The 24,351-nt window shown below is 38.8% G+C and overlaps 1 protein-coding gene across 2 annotated transcripts in view; it reads left to right on the top strand.

Moving 5' to 3' along the window:
• asic2 (acid-sensing (proton-gated) ion channel 2) overlaps positions 1 to 24,351 on the top strand; it is a 489,469-nt gene that overhangs the window by 461,243 nt on the left and 3,875 nt on the right. For both annotated transcript variants that reach the window (XM_023299503.3, XM_023299501.3), the window contains 6 exons: positions 2,861 to 2,988; positions 8,055 to 8,205; positions 11,857 to 11,913; positions 19,599 to 19,752; positions 21,692 to 21,783; positions 23,755 to 23,834. In XM_023299503.3, the coding sequence (XP_023155271.2) occupies positions 2,861 to 2,988; positions 8,055 to 8,205; positions 11,857 to 11,913; positions 19,599 to 19,752; positions 21,692 to 21,783; positions 23,755 to 23,834 (662 nt within the window). The remainder of the gene's footprint in view (positions 1 to 2,860; positions 2,989 to 8,054; positions 8,206 to 11,856; positions 11,914 to 19,598; positions 19,753 to 21,691; positions 21,784 to 23,754; positions 23,835 to 24,351) is intronic.

The following is a 24,351-nucleotide window of genomic DNA, read 5'->3' as shown; positions in this document are numbered from 1 at the left end:
ATTTTTAATAGGGTGACCACCCCAGCCCTGATTAGTGGTACTAACTTGTTCTATACCTTCTGATTATGGCTGCAACTGTGTTTCCACACATTTGTAGATCTTCTTTTATTCTTTTCAATCTTTGTGAACTCTCACAATGAGATTGTTCAGTTCATTTGGTAATTCTTTTCCATGTGGAGCCATGATGCAGACATGCAAATAGACATTGCCCATAGGTCCAAAACTGAGAAAGTCCTGGTGTTCATGGTTCATTTTAGACCAGACTATTAGACTGAGTGGAAATCACAGCTCTACTTAACTTTGATTTAATGATCACAGCATATCTGTTTGTGTGTCAGTGGTCACAGATGTTTTCACTTTTGTTACACTGAGCCTCCACTTTCAGGTCTATATTTATAAAATAGTCCTCGTTAAGTATTTGTCTTGGATTGTTCATAAGAGTACACACTTTACTGTTCAACTCTGGAAAAAATTCAATTTTTCAGAGGTGACGACATTTGAATCACTTGACATTTAAATGCTATTGCACAGGGGTTGCTGTTAAAACAAACTAGAGAGCCACACAGTCTGACCCAACAACAACATAATCCCTGATTGCAATAAATAGCCAGTAGAGTTATATTTTTGTTGTTTAAAGGTCACTGTTCAGGCTCAGGGATGTGACTTTTTTGTTTGCACTGTTTAGTGCTCATGTTGATGGACAACAATGGCCAATTTTGTGAGTTCTAACAGTGCTGCGGCTTCTGATGGCGCATTTATAACTAATATTAAGATACGCAGTAGAATATCAGGTGCTTTAATTCAACATGCCACATTCATACTTGAAAGATCACATAGAAATTTCATTTTTTAAGGTGAATTTAGCTTGTTAAAAAAATTGTAATTTAACATTTACTCCCTCAGTATTACTGAAAAATCCAGAAGCTTTGATTGTGCACATGTTCATTGTAAAAGTTTAACTACTAGACACAAGATGTATCCTCCTTCGATGAACAGTCTATTCTCACACTGTGTTCTGAATCTTAGTTTTCTTTTTATCTTTTAGCTTGTTCTGTAACTGCCCCTACAAAGTGCTTTCTGTTCCAGGTAATATGCAGACAATTACTCATATACCGATCACAGTCTGAACTGTGAAATGAGGTGTCATCTGCATAAAGTTGTATATGCTCACACAAATCCCTGTAACACGTTATGTGACACATCTTCTGCTGTGCAAAGGATTGTGGGTGAGAAACCTACAACTGCAAAATGTGGTATGATATAGTTGGACATCCTGGTGTTTTTGGCATACTGCATTTGAGACACTGTGCTTTCAGACATTAGGGCTGGCCCAAACAGATCCGAATATTCGGCTCTCAAAGTAAATATTCGGATACCACCATCACGACCGAATATTCGGATGTTGGGGTCCAGCCCTATCAGACATACTAAATATTTTTCTGGCATACTTTATTGCATGTTAGAAAGATTATTGGAACATAATCTCACTCTTTCTACAATCTGTTTTCAAGTTGTTTCAAGTTCAAAACTAAGAGTTAAAATGCGCACATCAGCTTTCCTCCTTGAGCAGATGAATTCAAAATCAGCATGTCAAATGAAAATCAAGCTTAATTATGCATAAAATTGTGATCAGACAGCAGAAGAATGAAGACAACAAATCACAAATGAGCAAACAAGGGACCCTCTTGCCCGCCTCACTTTTGTTCAGGGACTGATTTTAACGGTTCAAACTTTTGAAACAAGGAGTCAGACCAACATCCATGTGCCTGTAGCTCAGTGCGAGCAATTCCCAGGAATGTTTGCAGCGCTCAAGCCTCCACATATCGGCCATATGGTGGTAAACTACATGCACAGATGCCGCGCTGCAGTTGCATGTTTTGTGCAAATGACAGTAATCCAGTTGAAATTGGATGAGACGTAAAGCACGTGAAAGTTGTCAGCCACACAAAGGGCTGTCATCAGACATGAAATTATATTTTAAAAAGATGGAATGGACACAAAAAGGGATGCACATGCTCAAGCACAGCACACACATGCACCCGTTTCTCTATGTCCAATTGCCTCCGAAACATGGGCTCTAATTATCTCTCTCTGACAGGCGGCTTCTTTCATACTCACACATACTGTCCTCTTTCACAGAGATGAAAAAAGCATGTTTGTTCCCTTCATCCATCCCTTAATGTGAATGCATCCAAGTTGTCACCGTATCAGTCACAGCAGATGTTTGATTGATGACTGTATCATAGTGGAGTGATGCTGCAGTGCGTCTGTGTGTGCAGTCTGTCGATTTGTAACGCTGGTGGCACTGAAAGTCTCCAGTGTCTCGGTTTCAGAACACCCCGAGGTGTCCGGCTGATGAGTTAGCAGAGGGGAAGGGGAGACTCGGCTGGATGTCTGGGAGCACACGGCTGAATGCGGAGGGGAGAGTATTATCGATTTGTGCAAAGGCAGCTCTGGCTTTGCCTGTAAATGTTATGGCTCCTTTCGTCCTTGCTTGTGTGCAAATGCTCGGAATGGACGAGTAAAGACCCTTTCATCTGTGGAGTTAGCGCTGAGCCTTCTTAACTTCCTGCATTTGACGTTGCGACAAATGGGCCGAGTGTGTCTTATAGCAAAAAGTAATCTTAAAAGCCCTTAGCTTTGACTCCACTAGGCCCACAATTCATTGCTAGAACAGTTTTGGGTTTTTTTTTCAGTTTTTGATTCTGTGCTGAGTGTAAACATTTTATTCTGTCTTTCCTTTCCCTGAACTGTTTATCTGAACCAGTCAGAAAGCCGAAGATATTTCAAGTTTTGCACATTTCTGCTTTTTGACTGAATAAATCATCTAACTCAGACTCTCCGTCTGTCTTTTCTGCAGAGGATACAGCCTTCGAGGCAGGCGTACGGGTGCAGATCCACAGCCAGGCGGAGCCCCCGTTTGTCCATGAGCTGGGCTTCGGAGTTGCCCCCGGCTTCCAGACTTTTGTAGCCACACAGGAGCAGAGGGTAGGTGTTCCTGCTGCATAGTTAATAACTCTTTTTATATCATCTCTCTTCTTGTGCTGGTTTTCACTGCTAATCCACACGTTCAGCGTATCACGCAAAGAAAACTTGCCCTGGTGGGATTTTGTGGGTCTCACTACACACTGGACCCTGATCTGGCCTTTGTCTTCTCCTGGTGAATGTTGACAGACAGATGATGAACTTCCTCATATGTCTCTGGCTTTGACCTTTCTGGTAGAGAAGTTTTCCACTCAAATTCAGCCCCACTCAATCATATTGAAGCTTTGTTCACACAAGGACACCATTAAGGGCTTGCGGGGATTATACAGGTTGTTGTTGTTGGACCAGCCGACTGAGCAACAGATTGATCCACCAGACTGTCAGGAAGCTGAACTCTCTCCCCTCTCTGCCCTCTCTACCACCCCCTTCCCCTGCATACACAAACTCTGGTCAATAACCTCTGATCTGCACTGTAACAGCACATGGTCTGTTTGACGCTAAGTCACTTTAATGTTTTCTCCTAAATGCCACTTTGCACTCTTGTCTTCCGTTGTACTACAATACTCAGGTTCTGAACAGTAGACTAAATTGTGCCTTATGTAGATTAGGACTATTGTTGTCTTTTTGTTTTTCTCTTATGTTTGAGTGTATCTTAAATTTTTAGCTTTAGTTTTCACATTTTAGGGTTAGAGAGAAATGCAATTTCAGTTCTCTATATGTCTACGCATGTAGCAGAACCGACAATAAAGCTGACTTTGACTTTGATTGATATGATGTTGGTAGCCTCCTCTCTGTTACTATGCTTCTGCTTCTCATGGTTGTTTTTTCTTTTTGCTTTCTTCTCCTTTCTGCTTAACTTGAATAAGCTCAACAGAATGTTTTGCTGTACCGCCAAGCTGAATGTCTTCCCACTGTGACTCCTATCAGCTTTGTCAGTTCACAGAGGTTATTAGTTCTGTCTTTCCTTTTTACTATTTGTGTCTGTGTTTCTTTATTTTCCTTTCTGTCTCCCTTCCTGTCTGAAAGCCAAGCTTTTCGAAAGGTATTGTCTGGCTCAAAAGTGGGACTTGACTGTATTGCTCTACACTGAGCAGACAGATTTCTATCAAGATAAATGTATTGCCCTCTCATTTTGAAAATGGCCCGTCTCTGGCATATCAGTGATATTTCCCTTTCCTTGGCAACTGCTGGATGTCAGTCAGTGAGTTTACAGTACATGGACTATTCTGGGTGATTTTTCAGTCAATTGAGGGCAGCAGAAACAAACTGCATTCGCACCAATGACTGTTTTTTTTTTTTTTTTAAGTAAATTGTTGCTCATCCAGTCATGTTTCTGTACACCATGGTGAAACCTGACTATCTCTGCTAAATATATGTCTCTTTTGCTGTTAAATGCTAAATTGCGCTCATCAGCTAGTTGCTAACCTTGTCTTTCTCTGTTATCAACAATATATTCCAGAAAACCAAAACAATTAGTTTAAGGTTTGAGTTATAACCATAGACTATACAAAAGGTTCAGAAAAGCATGAAACCTGCATTTTTTCTAACAGCCAGTAGGAGGCGACTCCTCTGCTCACAAAAAGAAGTCTAATCATATGCAGCATATATATTGGAAGTTTTCAGATTACTTTTCTAAAAGATAAGTAATCAGATGTTGAGTCCAGTTGAGTACATTAACAGACTTATTAAATTAATTTAGTTCTCTGTAATTACATATTTAGTTGCAAATGTCTGTGAAATAATGATGTTTTTGCTGATTAAAAATAAAAATAAAAAACTAAATAAAAACTAATTGCCCTTTATAAAGATGCTGGTGTGTGATGTGGACATTATTCACCGTTGGGCATGTTTTCTTTTTTTTCTGTAACTTTACAAGAATCTGTACAATAACAATAAATAAAAACAAAACTATCAATTGTTCTAAACATTAGAGTTAAAAACTTTTTTTAAAAACGTTTTTTATAGAATTTTTAATGCTCATGAGTTACTACCAATATAATTAAATTAACAAAGCCACAGTTTACAAATTAGGCACATGTAAATACATTTTCTCTTTGGTGTCTCCAGATAACTTTTTACTTCAGGTCTATGCAAACATAGTGAAGAAGACTGAATGGAATAAGTAAGTCGGATCTTTCAGGAAGTTTTCTTCAACCGAATTCAGTTGAAACCTCAGCAGCTCGCTGTGGTGCAGCGATGCAAAGAGTCACCTGATCGATATCGGCCTGAAGGAGTGGAGGAGATCTATCCGGAGATGCTTCCGTCTCTCGGGTAATGAGCCTCCAGGGTTTCAGCTCATCTGTCAGCCCAGTTCTGTGACTGGCGGGGCGGAGACGAGGCCGATCCGCCGCCTGCCTGCTGCGAACACGCTGCTTCTCTCCACAAGCCTCCGCAGCGGGAAACACGGCAAATTTAGCTGCAGCTAATTAATGCAGAACTGCTCTTTGTGTCGGGAAGTCTGGGAAAAACCCCTCCTACTGTGAGAAGTTCCCACCTGTCTCCTTAAGCTTCCTCTGCTCCGGAAGCCTGCAGGGCACTTTCAGATGTGTCCAGAAACAATCCCGATAATAATGATTGGTCGGAATATCTGGGGCAAAGATTTTGGAAAAATGCCTTCTGGAGCAAAAATTAATGAATAAAAAAGTGATTATTGGATCTTTGTAATGGAAACCAGTCAGTTTGCTCATGAAAATGACTTTGACAGAGTTTAAATGAACTCATTTTGACTAATAATATTAGGCTCAGATCAAAGTGGCTTTAATCAAGTGAGCTAACGGCACAAAGTACACAGCCTATGGTAAGGGCTGAATGAGTCCTCACACACTGGCAGCCAATTTTAAATTTAAACTCTCTAGACACAGAAATTGCCCTTCCATGGGCTTTTAGCTGGAACTGGAAGGGCACAGTGTTCCCTAGGTTGAGAAAGTCATTCTTCCCAAGGATGGAACAAAAACATCTTCATGAGACCATTATTCCTTTGCTGACTTTTGATTCAAGCTCAGGGTCTTTGTGTTGCAGTTGTGTGCTATCAGAAAAATAAAACATAACTAAGAGAAGAGCAATTTCATGGGGATTGTTGTTGAGTTTAAACCAGAGAATTTCCATTCTGGCTTGCTCAACCAGAGCAAAGACACAATGACCTCGTTCTAACCCGCCACATTCTCAACTTTCTTAACGACGTCCCTCGCTGCCCAAGTCATGGAGCCTAATTAAAGCATTGCTCTGCTATAACAGGGGAAGAAGAACAATGATTAATAACACCAGAGTGGGGCACAGGCCTCGGCTCTTATTAGATGGAACATAATCAGGTCAGCAGGTCTCAGCGCGGTGAAAAGTGATATCGAGCACCTTGGATTATCTGATTACAGAGAAAATAATCAGATCTGGAATCTGCGCTCAGCTGACTCTAATTAAGCCGGGAGTGAAGATTAGCTGAGCCATGAAGGTGGTTTTAAAGGTTAAGGATAGCTGAGGAGCACCTCTTCTTATAACGAAATTAATAGCGTCTGGATGTCGGTTTTTATTGTTCACCGAGAACATGGTCAATTACCACAGGAGACTTTACGCCCGGAAATGGCTGGAAGCGTCTGGACGCTGCAATATTTCGACTGCGGTGAGGATTTATTGTTTTAAAGTGGAGTGATTGTGTCTGCAGAGCGAAGCAGAGATACAACATCACCCGACAGGGGGGCAGAGTTTCAAATTCTGTCAGTACTAACAAGCAAGACTGTGGCCAAATTTCACCTGGCAGGATGTTGCATTTTGCCTCATCCAAAAAACAAAACAAACAAAAAAAAAAGGCTCTTTTGGCAGAGGAAGCAGGTCCGTTAGGGACGAGCCGCCGTGACAATGAAGGGAACTAAGGAGCAGAGGGTGGTGGTTATGGATGCCGTGCAGGGCCAGGCCTCGGCGAATGTGTTTGGGAGCAGATGGGCCTCCACGCTGCTCGGCCCGGTGTCCCTCGTTTCTCATCTGTTGTCCCGGTCTTCAGAGCCACAGGAGCTGGAGGAGAACATTTGGAGTTTTTTTCCTGCTCTTCCGTCGCCGGGTGTTGTGGGATTTTTGCAACAGACTCTGGCTATCTGTTGCATTGTTCTGCACGGCGCCTGGCTTGCTGTGTACTGGCTGCGTTTCAGGGAGGGAGGGAAACGTGCTGGAGAACTGCTGTGACTCTCTGTCCTCACTTTGGACTTGATGCAGTTTATCTGCAGGTCTGGAAAAGTTTGCCACGAAAAAGTTCTAAATTTCATTCACAAAGGTCTTGAATATTTTATCTTTTATGCTGCAGACAAAAATGAGTGATAACTGTTTTTTTGTGAAAGCTGCTGGATGAAAAATGAGTTTGGTGTGACAGTAGATTCTACTGCAGGAGACTATAGAAAACATTGCTTCTACGCTCAGTGAAAAACTTTATTCACTTTAATTCATAATTTTTTTATTGGCTGCTTATTTGGATCCACAAATTCCTAAATTGTTCATTATAACAACAGACAGTGCTATTAATGGCAGCTCAGATTGATTGAGTTTTGGTGTTTTTAGTCAATTTTCAAGATAGTTATAATTTCTTTTGACTATAAAAACTTAGGCTCAATAATTTCCAAACTCTAAACTACCCTACATGGATTCAGACTTCAAGAATTTCATATTATTCTTCTTCAGAATCAGTTTTTGACTGAGTTTTACTTTAATATGACTTGCCATTGTAGCATAGGGTAGCAGTCATAGGTGAGCTGGTGAGCTTGAGCTGTCATGAGTGGGGAGAGGGGAATGGACTTCATATACAGTATGTGAACATTATAGGGGAAGGTGTAGAGTTACATTCTCAGCTTCTTTCAGGTAGTTAACATGCTTTTAAATATGTAACTTTGACACACAGAGATGAGTTTTTAGCAGTTTAAACAATAACCAGACTGGGAGGTTGAAAGAAATATTGTTCCAGTTAGTTTTCTGCAATTCTGTAACTGGTGTGAGTGTGCGAAAGACATGGTCTTAAAAAATGTAAAACTTCATAAGCACACATTTTTCTTCCTCCAGGCCTCACTAACCCCCACTTCCTTTCTCACCTGTAGCTGACCTACCTGCCTCCCCCGTGGGGAGAGTGCGAGTCCAAAGCTCTGGAGTCGGGCTTCTTTCAGGTCTACAGCGTTACCGCCTGCAGGATCGACTGTGAAACACGCTACATCGTGGAGAACTGCAACTGCAGGATGGTACACATGCCCGGTGAGCCCATCTAAATAAGCACACAGATATATCGAACATGCATCCATAAACAGGGGCTTTCAGCAAGGTTGCAGTATTTTACATGAGATTAAACAGCACTGAGAGGCTTCATATTGACATGACAAGTCGATCCTGGATTAGGTGTTACCACTGATAAAATCCCCGGGATTATGTGTCCGGCAGTGAAAAAAAAGTGCTGTGCAGATTGTTTTATTCATCTACCTGTTGAAACTTTGTTTTGTCAGAATAACTAAAATGCCTTAAAAATGTGACTTGACTGCACTTCAGTTGATTAATTACGTCAAAGTCATGTTATGAGTTGTAAAAGTGTAAAACAAGCTGAGTTAATTAACCGAACACAAGACAAGTTCAATAAACTTTAGATATTAGGTTGAATCAATTAGTCACAAGCTTACATTCCCTTTAGATTTTCTAAGTATGAAGAGTTCTTTCTTCATTTATCAGCTTTTCACACCATTCTTGTCCATTTTCAATCTGCGTAAAAACAATCTATGTTGCTGTTTCTTGAGATGAATTAAAAGCTTACAGGCGTAGGGAATGAATTTGGTACTAACTTTATCAAAAGAAATGAGCATAACTTAATTTAAGTTGTATTAAAGACACATAGGAAGTTTCCACCATGCACCTCTATTCTTTAAATTACAAAAAACAAGAGTTTTTGGAGAGTTTTATCTCTCTCCTCATTCATCCTAGGAAATATATGCTAGTTTTGTTTCCTGTGGGCCTAATTTAATGAATTGAGTGAACTCATTATTTAGCTGTCATTTGTTCAACTCAGTATTTTGAGTCAAAATCCATCATGTCATTGGACCTTGTTTTTAACTTCTGACATTTTAGGTTTAGTTAACTAGAAATGAGCAAAAGTCATATATTTGTGTCAAGTAAACTAGAAATGTAAGTTGATTGGACTAAATTCCTTAGTGATGGTGATGTTTTATAGAGTGTATTTCATGCATAATAATCCTATTTTGAGTTATTTTCCTCTGCAAAGTGGCAGTGCAGTCTGATTCCATTACAAAACCACTTTCTCCATTTCGGAAGGCATCAGTCACATCCTGCACACTCTATAGAAGACCTCTCTGTGCTTTTCTGAAATGGAATAAATATTTTAATGCAAATTAACTCTAACCCTATTTACACATTTCACCGAAGTCACACAATACTGTCTGAGTATACAATTATGCTCCCTCTTTATCATACTAAAAGGAATTTATGCAAACCTCCAGAGCACTTCCATCTCCACGTTAGAGAACATTCACACCTGTTCCACCCATCATGTCCCAGAAGAACACTCAGAACCCGTTCTATCTGATGCAACACGCAGCTTTTTGAGCAAGAAAACAAAACCCAAAACAGTTAAGTGTATTTTTTGTCTGATAGGATACAGATTCAGTTTCAGATGCTGCTACAGAAAGACTTTGAAGTGCTGCAACCACAAATAATTTATTCATTTGTTCAATTCTGGTCTAAAATTTAACAGAGAAAACACATTAAGATCTTAGTTTATCTTTCCCATTTCTGAACTTGTGAGAAACGCAGCGCCTCCCACTCTCAACCAGATACTTAGAAATGCAACAAAGACAACAACAAACTCAAAATCCAATTGTCTCCCACAGCAACTAAATATCTACACATTACACTGTAAAAAAACACCCCAAAAATATATGTAAGGCATTTTATTTAATTAAATCTTGACATATCCAGCCAATAAAACCACAGAGACGCAATGTATAAACAAAAATCTATTTAAAATGTCGACAAAAATAATAAATGTGAAGTAAAATGTCATAATTATGGCAAAGTGCAAAAATTTGCAGAAGTTTTCATCATAGGTTTTACAGAGAAACATTGTTGTTTTAGAGACTTGTCCTTAACTATTAGTGTTACTGTTTTGGAAGACAAATAAAATATTCATCACTATTGATTTCAAGTTCCTTTTGTTGAATTTATTCAGATTTGTTACAGTAGTATTCACAAACAATTGTGCAGAGCTCCTCAGGAGGAATCGAATAACTACAAATGGCCTTTGGTTATGACCCAGCTTGTGGGCTGCAACATGAACCAGGCAGTGGAGTAATGAAAAAAGTTATTTTCTAACCAGCATTACAGAGTTTTGAGTGTAAAAATTCACATAAATGTAAAACTAATAAGATATAATATGGGCGATAAGGTTAAATTGATAGATTAGCATAAACCTTTATGTAACAAGCTTTACATTTAATTACAGATCATTTTTGTCATTGTACAGAAATTTGTGTGTAATTTAAGAAATCAGGAAATACTATGTACATAATATAGTACATGTTTTTGTTTTTTTTTTAAAGGAGAAACAAATATAATCTGGCATTTTTGGTATAGTACTTAAAATAACTGTTGGGTTATTAATTTATGGGTAATGTGTGCGATATTATAGACTTTTCTACACAATCTAAAATAGAAATACCCCAATCAAGTTATTTCTCTCTCTCTGATCTGATCCAAGCCATGTAATATTTAGTATCTGCCGAGACTGAGTTCCAATTCGATAACTTTCTCTTAGATAATAAACACTTCAAGTTCGTTAAAAGTAATCAAAATCAATCCAATGTACAGCCAATGCTTAACAACTGTAGTGCATTAAGAAAAAAAGCATTTCTGCATCCAAGTTGTTCTTTAAAGTTACTTATGTTGTAAATATTGTCATACAGCTCCAGCAAAGCACTGTCTTAAATGTAGTGTTAGAGTGTAGGATGTACCGTGACTCCACAAGCTCCAAAAGACACAGAAATCCTGTATTCTCTACATGCATGTCAGATAATGTATTGTAGATCGGCTGTAGTACCTGGTTCTTCCACCAGATGGAGCCTCTTACTGTTTAATACTATAGCGACCAGAGGAGAGGGTGTCAGTCAATCTAGTTAGCAGTTCATGTTGCCAAGCAGAGTGCGATGTGTGGGTTTGCTGGTAAAGGGGCACCATGACAGAGGCTTATGTGATGCTTAATGACCTCTGACCAGAGCTTATGTATTTAAGACTAGCTTGGATTGACTAGAACTATGCCCCTAGATTCCAGTGACATATATAACAGAACTTCAATCATGTGTTTGTTGACCAAATTAGCAGTTTTAACACAGGACAAATGTCTGCTGTGCTCAATTTGTGCTATCAGTTGATTATTCATTGATGATGCTGCCGATTAGTCACAATGAAAATTATTCAAATTGTGCATCTTTAGCGTCTTGTCACAAATTGTGCTTTTCCTTTATGACACCTGTGAGATAGCTGATGTAAATAAAGGATCGGGATACCAATCATTTAAAATCGATTAAAATGCCTTGATTAGTCATGATCTACATTTTTGGAATTAGGCATCTCTAATTTTAAGAAAAACAGAATACCACTGTAAATTTTTTTCCAGTAAAATTAGGATTTTTGTTTTACTATGCAAGCATAAATCAGTCTATAGGTTATGTGAGTTCATGACTCGATTTCCAGCCGTATATATTCACATGTATACTATCTAATAGCACTGACAGGCCGAACAATATGACTCTATGACTGTGTAAATGTGGTCAGTTAAATGTGATGTGTGTACATTTGCAGCCTTACAGGGTTAATGTTAAAACCGTGTGTTATTTATCCTGTTTCTAGGTGACGCCTCCTACTGCACACCTGAGCAGTACAAAGACTGTGCTGAACCTGCCCTCGGTAAGTCTGCAGAGACCAAACACACTCATAAGCATGAACCCAGACGATGCACACACACACACACACACGGTTTTCTGTTTTACATATTATTACTGCTTTCCAAAGGGATTAGGATTTTTTTTTTCTGTTGACACTGAGCTTTAATGCTAAAGCTGCTTTACAGACGAGCAACAGTGGAGAGAATTTCAAACTGGAGACGGCTCAAGTTAAGAGCATCTCCAGCCATGAATGAAGAACTGTAGTAAGAACAACAATCTCCTGCATGCAGGCACACAAGTAGTCTACTTGTAAAGCTGCAGAAGTTTCAGAGTATATTATATATTAGAGAAAGTGTCACTTTTTGAACTTGGTGATTTATCAAGAGGAGTCATCTTAATATTTCCCCTTGTGTGTGAAGGGCTCATCAAGCCTATAAGCAGCATCAGAACAGACAGCGACTGCAGAGTTCAATTTAATGCTTGAGTAGTCACAAAGATAATGCGTCATAGTTCCTGCATTGAGGTAAATTATACAGCTATGTTAAAGGTTTTGGCAGCTGTGGCTCACTCTATTGGAATCTAGATTTGATATTAACTTTGCTGGTTTTATTAAATATAGGCTCATCATAATGCGTTTTTCATTGTTTTTAACTCGCTATGAAGCTGCCCTAACACCTCTCTGTAATATTTTACACTGAGGAGAGACACATGAAAGTCAGATGAGGCTGATTCTGCGATTTTTATCTAAATTAAATTCCTCAGAAAGTGCTTAAAAGTCATGGTTTCACCTTTTAAAGCTGACAGGAATCATTAAAAAAGGCGTTCTCATACCTGATAACAGTTTATGATTATCATCTTAAAGGCCAAGAGAAAGTTTGGTCAGTTTAGTTATGTAACATGTTGACTAAAGTAGTGCAGTTTTAACAGATTTAACAATTAAAAACCATTAGACAAAGTCATTAGCACTGTATATCAAGATAAAATTTTAATGTGCACCAAAACTGGTGACCCAATGAGTAAAAATATGTTTTTGACTGGGATTAAAAAACTGGTGGTGAAGATGGGAATGTGATATTTGACTCTTGGAGCTTCCGCTTAGAAAGCCCAAAGGTGCCAGTTAAAATCTAGAAAGTACTAAAAGATTGTGATCTAATGACAAAAGCAACCGATATAGGACATAATAATACCAATAATTGAAAATAATAACCTTTGTCTATAGTCCACTTTTTAAATTCTATGTTATTAAAGCAGCCAAACAAAACAAAAAGTCATAAAATGATCAGTTTTTAATTTTATTTGGTGTTTATAAACAGTGTTGGAAAATCGATGATGTGTTGATACATTGTTAATGGAAGTAAAAGACAGTTCAAATGAAATTAAAAAGGAAAGGCCGTGAGTCTGCACCCTGCTACTGACAAAATCTTAGATTTTTCTCTAACAAAGCCCATGAAGGGCCTTGAAAGTAAGCAATAAAATCTTAAAACCTGTGATCACAAAACTCCCAGCAGCTGAATTCTGTCAATCAATAGTTTTTTGGTTCAGGCAGATAAAAAGGCTGTTGCAGTAATCCAGGCAGTACGAGGTGATTTACGTGTCTTTAAAAGTTAGGATTGATTGTATTTTTTAGATATTTGTGAGATGATTGTACAAGTTTTGTGGTGCGCTGCTCAAAACTCACATTAACATTGTGCTGCTATCAAAGACAGAAGTCTCAGTTTTATCTGCTGAAAAAAAATGTTTGACGTCTCATTTTTGACTTCACAAAGGCAGTTAAAAAGAGAATTCAATGTGTCATGGTCAGAAGATCTTATAGCCAGGTACACCTGTGCATCATCAGCATAAAAATGAAAAGAGACATTACGTTTATGAAAAACCTGCCCAAGTAGAACATGCACAGGGAAATGAACTCTTTTCCATTAATCTGACGGCATCTGCATGTGTTGGATTTGTATCTGAATGTAAATTCTGGTCCTTTCCTCTGAAACTCTGTGATGGCAAACTTACTAGATCAGATCTAGTGACGTCTCTGTATCATTTTCATTACTGCACAAGTCTGAAATGTCACTTTTATCACAGATAGGCATGTACAATGTGTTAACGTGGCACATTTTTAGTCCCTGCGATCCACTCCCAATGAACCCCAATGTGACTTCAATAAAGAACAGTTTTGTTGGGCTCATGAGAAAAAGCAAATACAAAATGTTTGCAAATTCAGCTTTAGGGAGCTACTTTCCCTTTGTGCTGAGGATGAAACCTTAAAGGAGATAAATGAGATGATAAGGGAAGCTTTTGTTTGCTGTAACATAACCACCAGCCTGCACAGAGGAGGTTTGCAGAGAGGCAAGCCATTAACAGACTTTAGAATAAGTCTGTTAGTCTACAGCATCGCTATTGAAAGAATATCAACAGGAGGCTGCATCGACGGCACTTTGAAACCTATTTAAACCTCCCATTTGACGGATTTCATGAAAACTATGCTGAAACTGCACCAAAAACCTCCTCCTGCCTCAGTGTGTCTTACATGATGCTGTTTTCAGTCATGTCAGAGATAGTTCTGAGGACTCGACACACACCATCAACAGCAGCCATTTAAAGCTGGTCGGCAACCTTGAAGCAGAGCAGCCTCGGTGCTGTGAAACATCCATGAACCCAGACTGAAAACATTTCAGACATGTTGTTATTTTCCAGGGATTCAGCCAATAAGAGTGTTAAAAGCCAGAGGTGGACTTTCACTGGGCCTGTTGGCAGTTTATGAAAAGGCAAACACACAAATACATGACACACAAATTACAACGTTCTTAGCCTGTGTTGTATGTATAGCAGTGGAGATTGTTTAGAGTAAAAGGAAATCTCACACTAATTTTCTCTTTCACAATAAAGCCCCTTTCAGGCATACATTTCTTTCTGTTTACCTGATGGAAACTGAACATTTCAGTTTCATGTCTCAATGAGAACCTTGCTCACTTTTCTGTAAAAAGTTGTGACCCCAGTATTAGTAACATGTACCTATAAATTTTTCAAGTCTGAAGTGAACGCACAAGCGATGTACAGTACTTCAAGTTTCATGAGGCGATTTTGGAAAACATTTTTTACAAATTTCAGCACCAATATTGATCCAAAAACACCCCTGAGAGCAAAATCTCATTCACTTTGGTCTACAATACCACATTTAAGTGAAATGAGTACAAAAATGAAACTTCACTACAATTTATGAGACTCGTCAATAATAGGCTTAATCTGGGTTTCGATGAACAGTAACAGGTTTGTTGCTTCCAGCTGTTCGTGGGAATGTTTCTTCTGAGTTTATTAAATTAATGCAGCATCAAACAGGATTAAGCAGGATCCAAAGAGAGAGAGCTGCATGAATTTACACACATTAAACAACTGAAGTAACTTCAATAATTACTAATTAATTATCCCCAGCATGGAGGAAGGATGGATCTAACAGCAGCTCACACTGTGGATTTTTTTTTTTTTTTTTTTAAGCTCCTACTTTATAATCTACTTAAGTGATTTGTTATATAAAGTCCTGCTGTGGGGATATTTTTTTATTTTACTGTTGGTAAAGTAGTAAATTTTTAGTGTTTAGTAAATTATGAATATGTTACACAATTATTATATTAAAACAAAAAATAAAATTAAAAACAGCTGAATATTTTAACATTGAAAAATGGTATAAACTGTAAAAAAAACTGTAAATATCTGTAAAGTAATTATATTTTTAGCTGATAAATACAGTAAAACTCAAATTGTATGGTTCTATATTGTAAAGCAAACAAAACAATAATAACTGTAACAAATTCTTTACCTTTTTCAATATATAATATATATTACATTAAAAAACTGCATAATTTTATGATCAAATGTAGAAAAAATTTAGTGGAAAAAAAACATTTTAGCATTTTGTTTACGTTTTTGTTTTGTTGTTTTACAGTGTAAGCTATTAGTTATTTAGACAGTTTAATAAGCTCTTAGTTTCAATTTAATCTTTTGCTTGTTGGTGAATTATTATGCATTAGACATCACATAATGTCCTGTCCAATCTCACCTAGCTGATAAATATCACATGTGAGGATCATTATCGCAAAAGTGACCTCTGTCTGTCTGACTGACGGAATGGCATCACTTTAACAGATTAATGAAGCAGCAGAGTTACTCATCTCATGTCTGAAAAGGTCTTAACACCCATTCAATCAAGCCGTTACACTGCGTACCTTCTTTTGTCCTCACAGTATAAATGAAAAAATGTGACCACAGTGATGAGACAAGGTGAAACATTATAATACAGCTGATCATATTGTAATAAGCCCATATAGTGTTACAGTGGTGATTTTAACCAATGAAATTTGACTGTAAATCACCTAAAACTCCTGCTAAACTCTTAAAATCCAGCTTTGATTACCCCTGGGTGTTTTCAGACTGGGTCTAAATGAGATGAGTTGTCTTATTTTGAAAATGTAGTAATGTTTTCATGAGGTAAGTGTGGGGAAAAAAATTTGGTTCCGATGGCTTTATACCCATTTAGCAACTTAAGCGGTGGCAGTGGGTTGGTTTTTTTAATTAAAGCGCTCTTACACAGGATTAATTCATTTTCGAGCGTGGTAATTAAAAAGTTATAGCATATTTTAAAAAACTATTAGCCGAAACTACTTTTAGCTGATGCTAATTGTACTATAATCTTATTTTTTTGGGGGGCGGGGTGAAATTTAAAGAACATAGTCAGGGAAACCAGAAATAAATAAATACTTCCAGTGAGTAATGTTTGACCTTTATCACCTTCAGCTGCCAGCCGGTCGGAGTTACATCAGTGAAACTTTCTCCCCTCCCATGTCATTCTTCTCTGTGCTCAGTCTCCACCTCTCCCACCCTGTAGTAAAACTATTTCTGGGATGCCAGAGAGGTGCAAAATAAACAGATAAATAAATAAATGAAATGTATCCAAGGGCAACAAAACTTTCAGGCAATCAGCATCAAGGTTGCAGACTCCCACACCATACGAGCATTCGGCGTAACTCACCAGTGTCATTAACATGCACTCGAAAAGCAAAGTGTGCGATGCAGGAGGCGGTGCAGACAGCTCTTTTCCTTTTCCTCTCCTGTAATTGGCTTCATTTTTGGAACAGTTAGACGTAGACAATCACAGCACATGCACACACACACACACACACACACTCGGATCATCGCATGCAAATGAATTCCGGTTTTAAACTTCCGAGTGCCAATTTGCTTCGAACCACCAAACGAGATTTGGCGCGTCAAAGTTTGATTGGGTTTTTCTAGCTCCGTAACTGTGTCACTCAAGTTTTTTTGGAAGCGGCACCAAAAGTATTTTTATTTTAATAAGAGCCAGCTACATCTGTTGTCTGCGAGCAACTTTTTTCTTATCTAGTCATTTGCTTTTTGAACAAACACGAGCGGATTAAAATTATACATCCAGACGGAGATACAATTATTTCCAGTTTCTGAGCTGCCAAAACTCCTACAAAAAAAGCGGATATAAGTCGTCTTTCTGTCACAAAGATATTTATTCATACTTTTTTTTAATCAGTTAGTATTATGAGGAAGAAATGTTCATTTGCTCATTTAGATTTAAGTGTGCATGGACATGGGTTAGAGGGTTAGACAAAGAAATCAATCATTTGGATGCATTAGGTCTTGCTCCCGTGTTTCCAATAACGGCTCATTTAAATAAAAATAAGAGACCGCGGAGGATCCATATTGAATTTCTTGTCGCCGTTACGTGACCGTGTAGCCCTTCCAGCTATTAGCTCGCCGTGGGGATATCTGCTTCCTGCTCTGTGATCTGGAGGTCCGCCACAGAGCTGTCTCACTGAGAAATAAGCCTGATAACATTAGCCTCTCCTTTACTTTTTCCATTTCGAGCATAGCGGGGTGGGAGATTTTGAATCGGAAGTTGGTGAGAAAGCACGCGTGAAACAAAAGCCAAAGTGAGATCTGTTTAAACAACGTCAGAGCTGAAGAAAAAGCTTTTGACGGAGCTATATTTGAAAAGCTTGCGTCACTTAACATTAGCATCAGTGCTGCAGGAGAGGTTGGTGTTGTGGAGGAGGCTGTGGGCTTCACGCGGAATAACACAGCATTTTTTTTTTCTTCTTCTCTTAGTCGAACTGCCTCAAATAGAGCTTGGCATTTCTGCATAAGGACTTTGTCTCTGTCAGGGTAAAGGCTGTTTTCTCAGATGCAGCTCGGGGGCTTGTTTGTGTTTGGTGCTTTACATTCTGGCCTCCGCGACACTGACAGTGACATTGACTTGTAGTGTCATTAAGGTTTTTATGGAGTAAAAATAAACATGACTTAAATGCAGCCATGTGTGCAGTCTCATTGTAATTTCTGTGCTTGCATCACTAATTTATAGTGTTTAAATTTATAGATTTATAAATCTGACATCCTGAGTACAAGAAGCTCTATGTGTCGGATTAGTTTGAATATATCAGCTTTCATTTTTGGGTTTGAAATGTGTGTTATTTCTACAAAATCTCCAAAATTACATCATTAGCTCACAGTGAAGAAAAATGTGCCAGGAGCAATTAAGTAACCCAGAAACTGCTTGAAATATAATGATAGCTAATAAAAAGTAGTTACTGTAGTAGGTTATGTAGGGGAATATCTTGTTATCTTTACATGTTAGTCCAGATTACTAAAGTCTTGGCTTTGGCTAAGATGATGAAAACAGAATTTCCTACATTTTGAGCTGTATTGCATCAGTTCTATTATATCTTTGTTTGATTTCTAACAAAGTAAAATGATTAATTTAGTCTATGAACTGTCCAAAATTTGTACCAATGCACTTTGTTTCAATCCAAGGCGACTTCTTTATGATGCTTTGTTCTGTCTAACCAACAAACCGAAATCCAAAACTGCTCGATTTGCTGTGAAAAACCAGAGAATCATCTCATCATTTAAAAAGCTGCAGCTGCTGAATACTTACAAAAGGCAAGCATTATTAAAATGCTAAACTGTTTCTGTCACTCAACTAATTGACTATTTTGTAGACTGCTTTGAAAACTGTGATTTTTTTTCTGTCACTTAACATATTTTGCAGCTTTTATCTCATTTCTGACATCTCTACTATATTTGAAAACATCTCAACAGTATCTCATATCACCTCTCTGTCACTTAGTATTTACTTGTGACTTTATCAGATTTACTGTTTTATCACATCCTTCACTTGTGATAACATATATATCCTGTGGTCTCAACTGAAAGATAGGTCTCTCATACAATACTAGACGAATATATGAGCTGTTTGATTTGTGCAGATAACCCTCCTCCTGACTCTTTTATTGCATTTTATTATTACACCAGCTCAGTCTGGGCAGAGGTTCTTTAAACATTAAGGATGAGCTGTCTTTTTCTCCAGTTGGATATGAATTGTCACTGAGGTGAAGCCCTTTAGTCAAACTTGCACATTGTCAGCAGAAAATTTAGAACGGCATGAGAAACTTCACCCAAATCAATAGTGTAGAACTTTATGAAACTCTGAGAAAACACCACTCAGGCAGATCTTGCTTCTTCTTTTGCTGCCTTTATACTGGATGTCTCTGGGACTATTATAAAGAAAACTTTGCATCTGAATTTTTTTCCCTTTGTGTCCGTCATCCTCATCCTCATCCTCCCATGTTTCGTTCCGTCTTCCCTCCCATATTTTACGCTACTTCCATCATCCATCACCACATCTGTATGAAGCTAAACTTTCTGCAGTGGAGAGCAGTAACTGCATGTGCCGGACGCCATGCAACATGACCCGCTACAACAAAGAGCTGTCCATGGTCAAAATCCCCAGCAAGACCTCGGCCCGATATCTACAGAAGAAGTTCAACAAGTCGGAGAAGTACATCACGTGAGTAGACGCCTCTCTTGTTCCTTATGTTTGGTAAAGTTGCAAGATAAAGTCTCCATCTGTAGCTTTAATTAAACCCACTGAACTAATCATTTAGAGCTAATTCGTTTAATGTTCATATGCACCTATTTAATCTTCATTAACATGCTCTTTGGGGATTTCTGTTTTAATTTTCTCGAAATGTTCTTGGGTAAAACTAGACATTTGGGACCACTCCTGCATGGATCAGCCACAACATTGCCTGATATTGCTTTTTGCTGCCAAAAACACTCTAACAAGTTGAGGTCTGACCTCCATAGACCTCTGAAATATCCTGTGGTTTCAGGCACCAAGATTTTAGCAGCAGATCCTGTCAGTTCTGGAAACTATCAAGTGGGGCCTTCATGGATCTGACTTATTTTTTCCAGTACATCCCACTGATGCGCCATCAGATTGAGATCTGGAGAGTTGGGAGACTAAATCAACACTTAGACTCGTTGTCATGTTCCTCAAATCATTCCTGAACAGTGTTTGCAGTGCGGCAGCAAGTATATTATGCCGAAAGAAGCCACCTTCCTCAGGAAATACCTCATCCATGCCAGAGTGTATGTGGTCTGCAACACAAGACTGCTGACAGATGAAATGATCAACATTGATTATATTGTTGCAATGGCACCTGTCAAGGGTTGAAATATATGAGGCAGGAAGTAAACAGTCAGTTCTTGACGCTGATGTTTTAGATACAGGAAAAATGGGCTGCATAAGAATCTTTGCGAGGGCCAAATTGTGATGGATGACCAGCTGAGTGGATCTGAGGAGCACCAGAACAACAGGTTTTCTTGGGTTTCCCCTGGTTAGGAACTACCAAAACAGTCCAAGGAGGGACGAATGGCTGAACTAATGGCTTACTGAGGTGCATGACTCCTGTTCAACTCTGAAAACACCAACAATGGACATGTGAGCAGCAGAATTGGACCATGGGATAGTAGAAGAATTTGGTGTGGTATGATGGGTCATGTTTTCTTTTATATCCTGTAGACATCAAGGTTCATCATCTGTCTAGGAAAGAAATAGCAGCAGGATGCATTATGGGAAGAAGGAAAGGCCAGCAGAGGCAGTGTGCATTTCTGAAACATGTTCTGCTGCGAAACATTGGGTTCCCCATTCATGTGGATGCTACTTTTACATGTAAAACCCATTTAAATATTTCTGCAGACCATCTACAACCTTCATGGCAGCAGTATTACCTGATGGCAGTGGCTTTTTTCAGCAGGATAATACTCACTGCCATCCTGCAAATATTCTTCAGGACTTCAAGGTGTTAACTTCAAATTCTCATATATCTGATCAAACGACTGTGGTGAAAACAAGTCTGATCCATGGAGGTACCACTTCGCAGCTTTCAGGACTTAAAGGATCTGCTGCTGAAGTCTTGGTGCCTGAAACCACAGGAGTTCATACCCTGACGAGTAAGAGGTGTTTTGGAGTAAAACCTAGACAGTGTTAGTCAGTTGGGTTTAATGTTGTGCCAAATTATGTGTTCAGTTGATAACATTTCTTACCGTATTCATGAGCCACCAACCCAGAATTTAAAGTTTCCTATTTACCCGATAAGCTGAGCGTCCTGGGGACACACGATAAAAGGAAAAACATGCAAACTCTGCACTGAGAGGACTTCTGCAGAATCAAGCTCAGAGTCTTCTCCCTGCCTGACAGCAAATGAAACCACTGAAGCTCTTCACTGCCCACATTGTTTCCTATAGCCCTTTTAATAAAGATTCTAAATAACTGGAAGCTTCGACTGGCTCCAACAAGCGTGTCGTCCTCCCACACAGCGCTCCTGTTTCCTCTGGTCGCTCAGCTGTGTAGGAAATGGATGGACTGTTGTTGAGTGTGTTCATGCCAAGTGATTACCTAAAGTGGGATTCATTAGACAAATGCCCTGTTTGGCCTTTTGCAGAGACAACATCTTGGTGCTGGATGTGTTCTTTGAAGCATTGAACTACGAGACCATCGAGCAGAAGAAAGCCTATGAGGTGGCAGGTTTGCTGGGTAGGTTCGCACAGTGGTGCTCTGGATTTTCACAACCTCATTATCCGTCATAGCTATGTTTCTGAGATGCCTAATTAGGTCTTCAACAAAGCTACTGATGATGCTTTTGCAGCATGTGACAAAAGAACAAACGTTGTACAAAGAAAAAATGGTACAATTTCATTCACAACTGGCAAAATCTGTCAATTTTTTTCTGTTCTTTTACAGACACGGTAGCAATAATGGGTAAAAATTACAGTAATTACCCCACATCCAAGCTTTAATTGAACATAAAGAGGTCACTGGACTTGTTATGGTTTTGTTTCTATAACAATCATTGGCGTTATGAGATGTTCTGGGATTTTGATGCCTAATTTGCAACACAAAAACAGCCAAATGTGATTTGTATTCCAGGTTACTTGATAAACTATATGTAAATAAGCAATAATACATAAATAAGGCTACACTTGATATTTCTGAGACTGAAATTGCATTGGACTGTGTGCAATGCTACTGCACAGGCACCATGGAAAGAAATAGGTACTCAAAAGAAATGCACAGACAGTAGCTTTGTACTGATACTGAGCACAGAATAACAGACATGAGGCTCCAGGTGTGCCGAATGCAGTGGGCGAACGTAACACGAGATTTCTAGAGAATTTAGAGCTTCCCACTGTGTTTAGGCTCCTTTGATGGAAAGCAAAACAAAGCACCTCCAAACTTTGAAAGCTGCCACTTAGACGATAACTCTTCTACTTATAAACTATAAAGTTGTTTATGATAGTGAATGATGACATTTACAATTTGCTTTAATTTCGGACTGTGCACAATGCAAGTATGCCAACTGTGCAAGTACTAGTAAAGTACTAGTACAGAATGCTCAAAACAAATGCTTGTTGTAAGGAGAAACTACACGAGTAGATTTTCTATTATCCATACCTGTTTAATCTGTTATTAAAATAGTTGTAGTTGTAGCTTTTAAAATTTGAAGGTCCTTTGATTTGCTTCCCATCAGTGGTGCCAAAATACAATGGGAAGCTCTAAATTCTCCAGAAGTCTTGTGTTATATCTGCCCCACTTTGCTCGACACACCTCAGGAATGAAATGACACAGTGTTAACCAAATCTGGAACCAGCTGCTATATCCTGGAAAAAAAAAATGCAAAGTCACAGCCTTTCAAAAACATCCACAGGAGCCCTGTGTGTTTTTCTGTGTTTGACACGAGGAACAATGCGACTGTCTGGGTAGCAAATCTTTCGTAGTATAACTAGAGCTGTATGTACATCCGCTGTCCGCTTCCAGAGTCCGCATCGGTAATGTGGAAGCCACAAACTGGCATTTAAACAAAGTACTGAGTTTTGTTTACCTTGTTCAGACTAACATGAGCCGCCTCATTCATATAAATGAGACCGCTGTTGTGCAGAGGGCTCTAGTGCAAAAAAAAAAAAAAAAAAAGTACAATCGCCTGGGAAAATAAAGTTAAACATGAACTTTTTCTACAACTTAATGCACTGTTATCTAGCAAGGCATACATGGGTCAGTCAGTGGATAGTTTATTTTGTGTAACGAATGCTGGTCATTACAAGATAATGTTGCAAGAAAAGATACAATTATCGACTATGTAATGACTCCCCAGAGAGGTGAAATCTTTCGTCTTTGTGCTGTGAACTGCAGCGCAGTGTTTTGCCATTGGATAAACTTTCATATCCTTGGATCTATCACTGCAACTAGACTTTCAGGGGCATATTTTGTCATCTCACTGGTACCTGAAGCAACACACTTTTTGCAATTTTTAAAACCGAGCTGTTTCCAGTCTGAAAAATTGTCTTCCTCTCTCCCTGTCTGTGCCAATCATCTGAGTCCTATGTGCTGCAAGTTGATTAGAATAAAGTTTTTCCTTCTCCCTGGCATATAAAAAGCTGTCCAGGCAAAGCTGTCTCTGTGCTTCCTCTTTCTACTTGTCTTAGTGTAACTACTTATATCCTTTTGCAGGTGATATTGGCGGTCAGATGGGTTTGTTCATCGGAGCCAGCATTCTCACCATCTTAGAGCTATTTGACTACGCTTATGAGGTCAGTCTGAAGTGGCAGTTTTACTCTCATATACCTGTTGAAACGCCCAATTACTCCCACATATCACTCCTCCGCAGACAGCTTTTGCAGTCCAATAAACTTTAATAACTCTTGTTTTTTGGTGTTACAGTGAAGTACCAGACCGTTGACCGCGAAAGCTGACAGCAGAAGCAAAGTCTTCGATATAAAAAGCAGATAAAGAGCTAGATTTACTTAGAGGTGACTGAGATGAAGGACTGTATAATGGTACTTTTCCATTACCTTTGCTCTGCTTTGCAGTCCTTTTAGAGCTTCTCATGCTGCTTTCAGCTGCACAAGCTTCTGATAAGCACATAATAGATTTAGCCTCCCCCTAGGGTTTTGGAAATATACTGGAAAAGATTTTTTTTTTTTCGTTTTAATGACCATAATGGATTGCTGGGTATAAGAAACCCTCCTGTCACTGACACAGGCAGTTTCAGAGAAACTTTTAACAACTTTCATGCTGAAGTGATTGTAATGATGTAGTCTGTTGTTA

Source organism: Amphiprion ocellaris, chromosome 19 (genome assembly GCF_022539595.1).
Source record: "Amphiprion ocellaris isolate individual 3 ecotype Okinawa chromosome 19, ASM2253959v1, whole genome shotgun sequence".
In the NCBI taxonomy this organism is placed as follows: domain Eukaryota; kingdom Metazoa; phylum Chordata; class Actinopteri; family Pomacentridae; genus Amphiprion; species Amphiprion ocellaris.
Note: the sequence above shows the minus strand (reverse complement) of the source record. Positions and strands in the feature narration are given on the sequence as shown.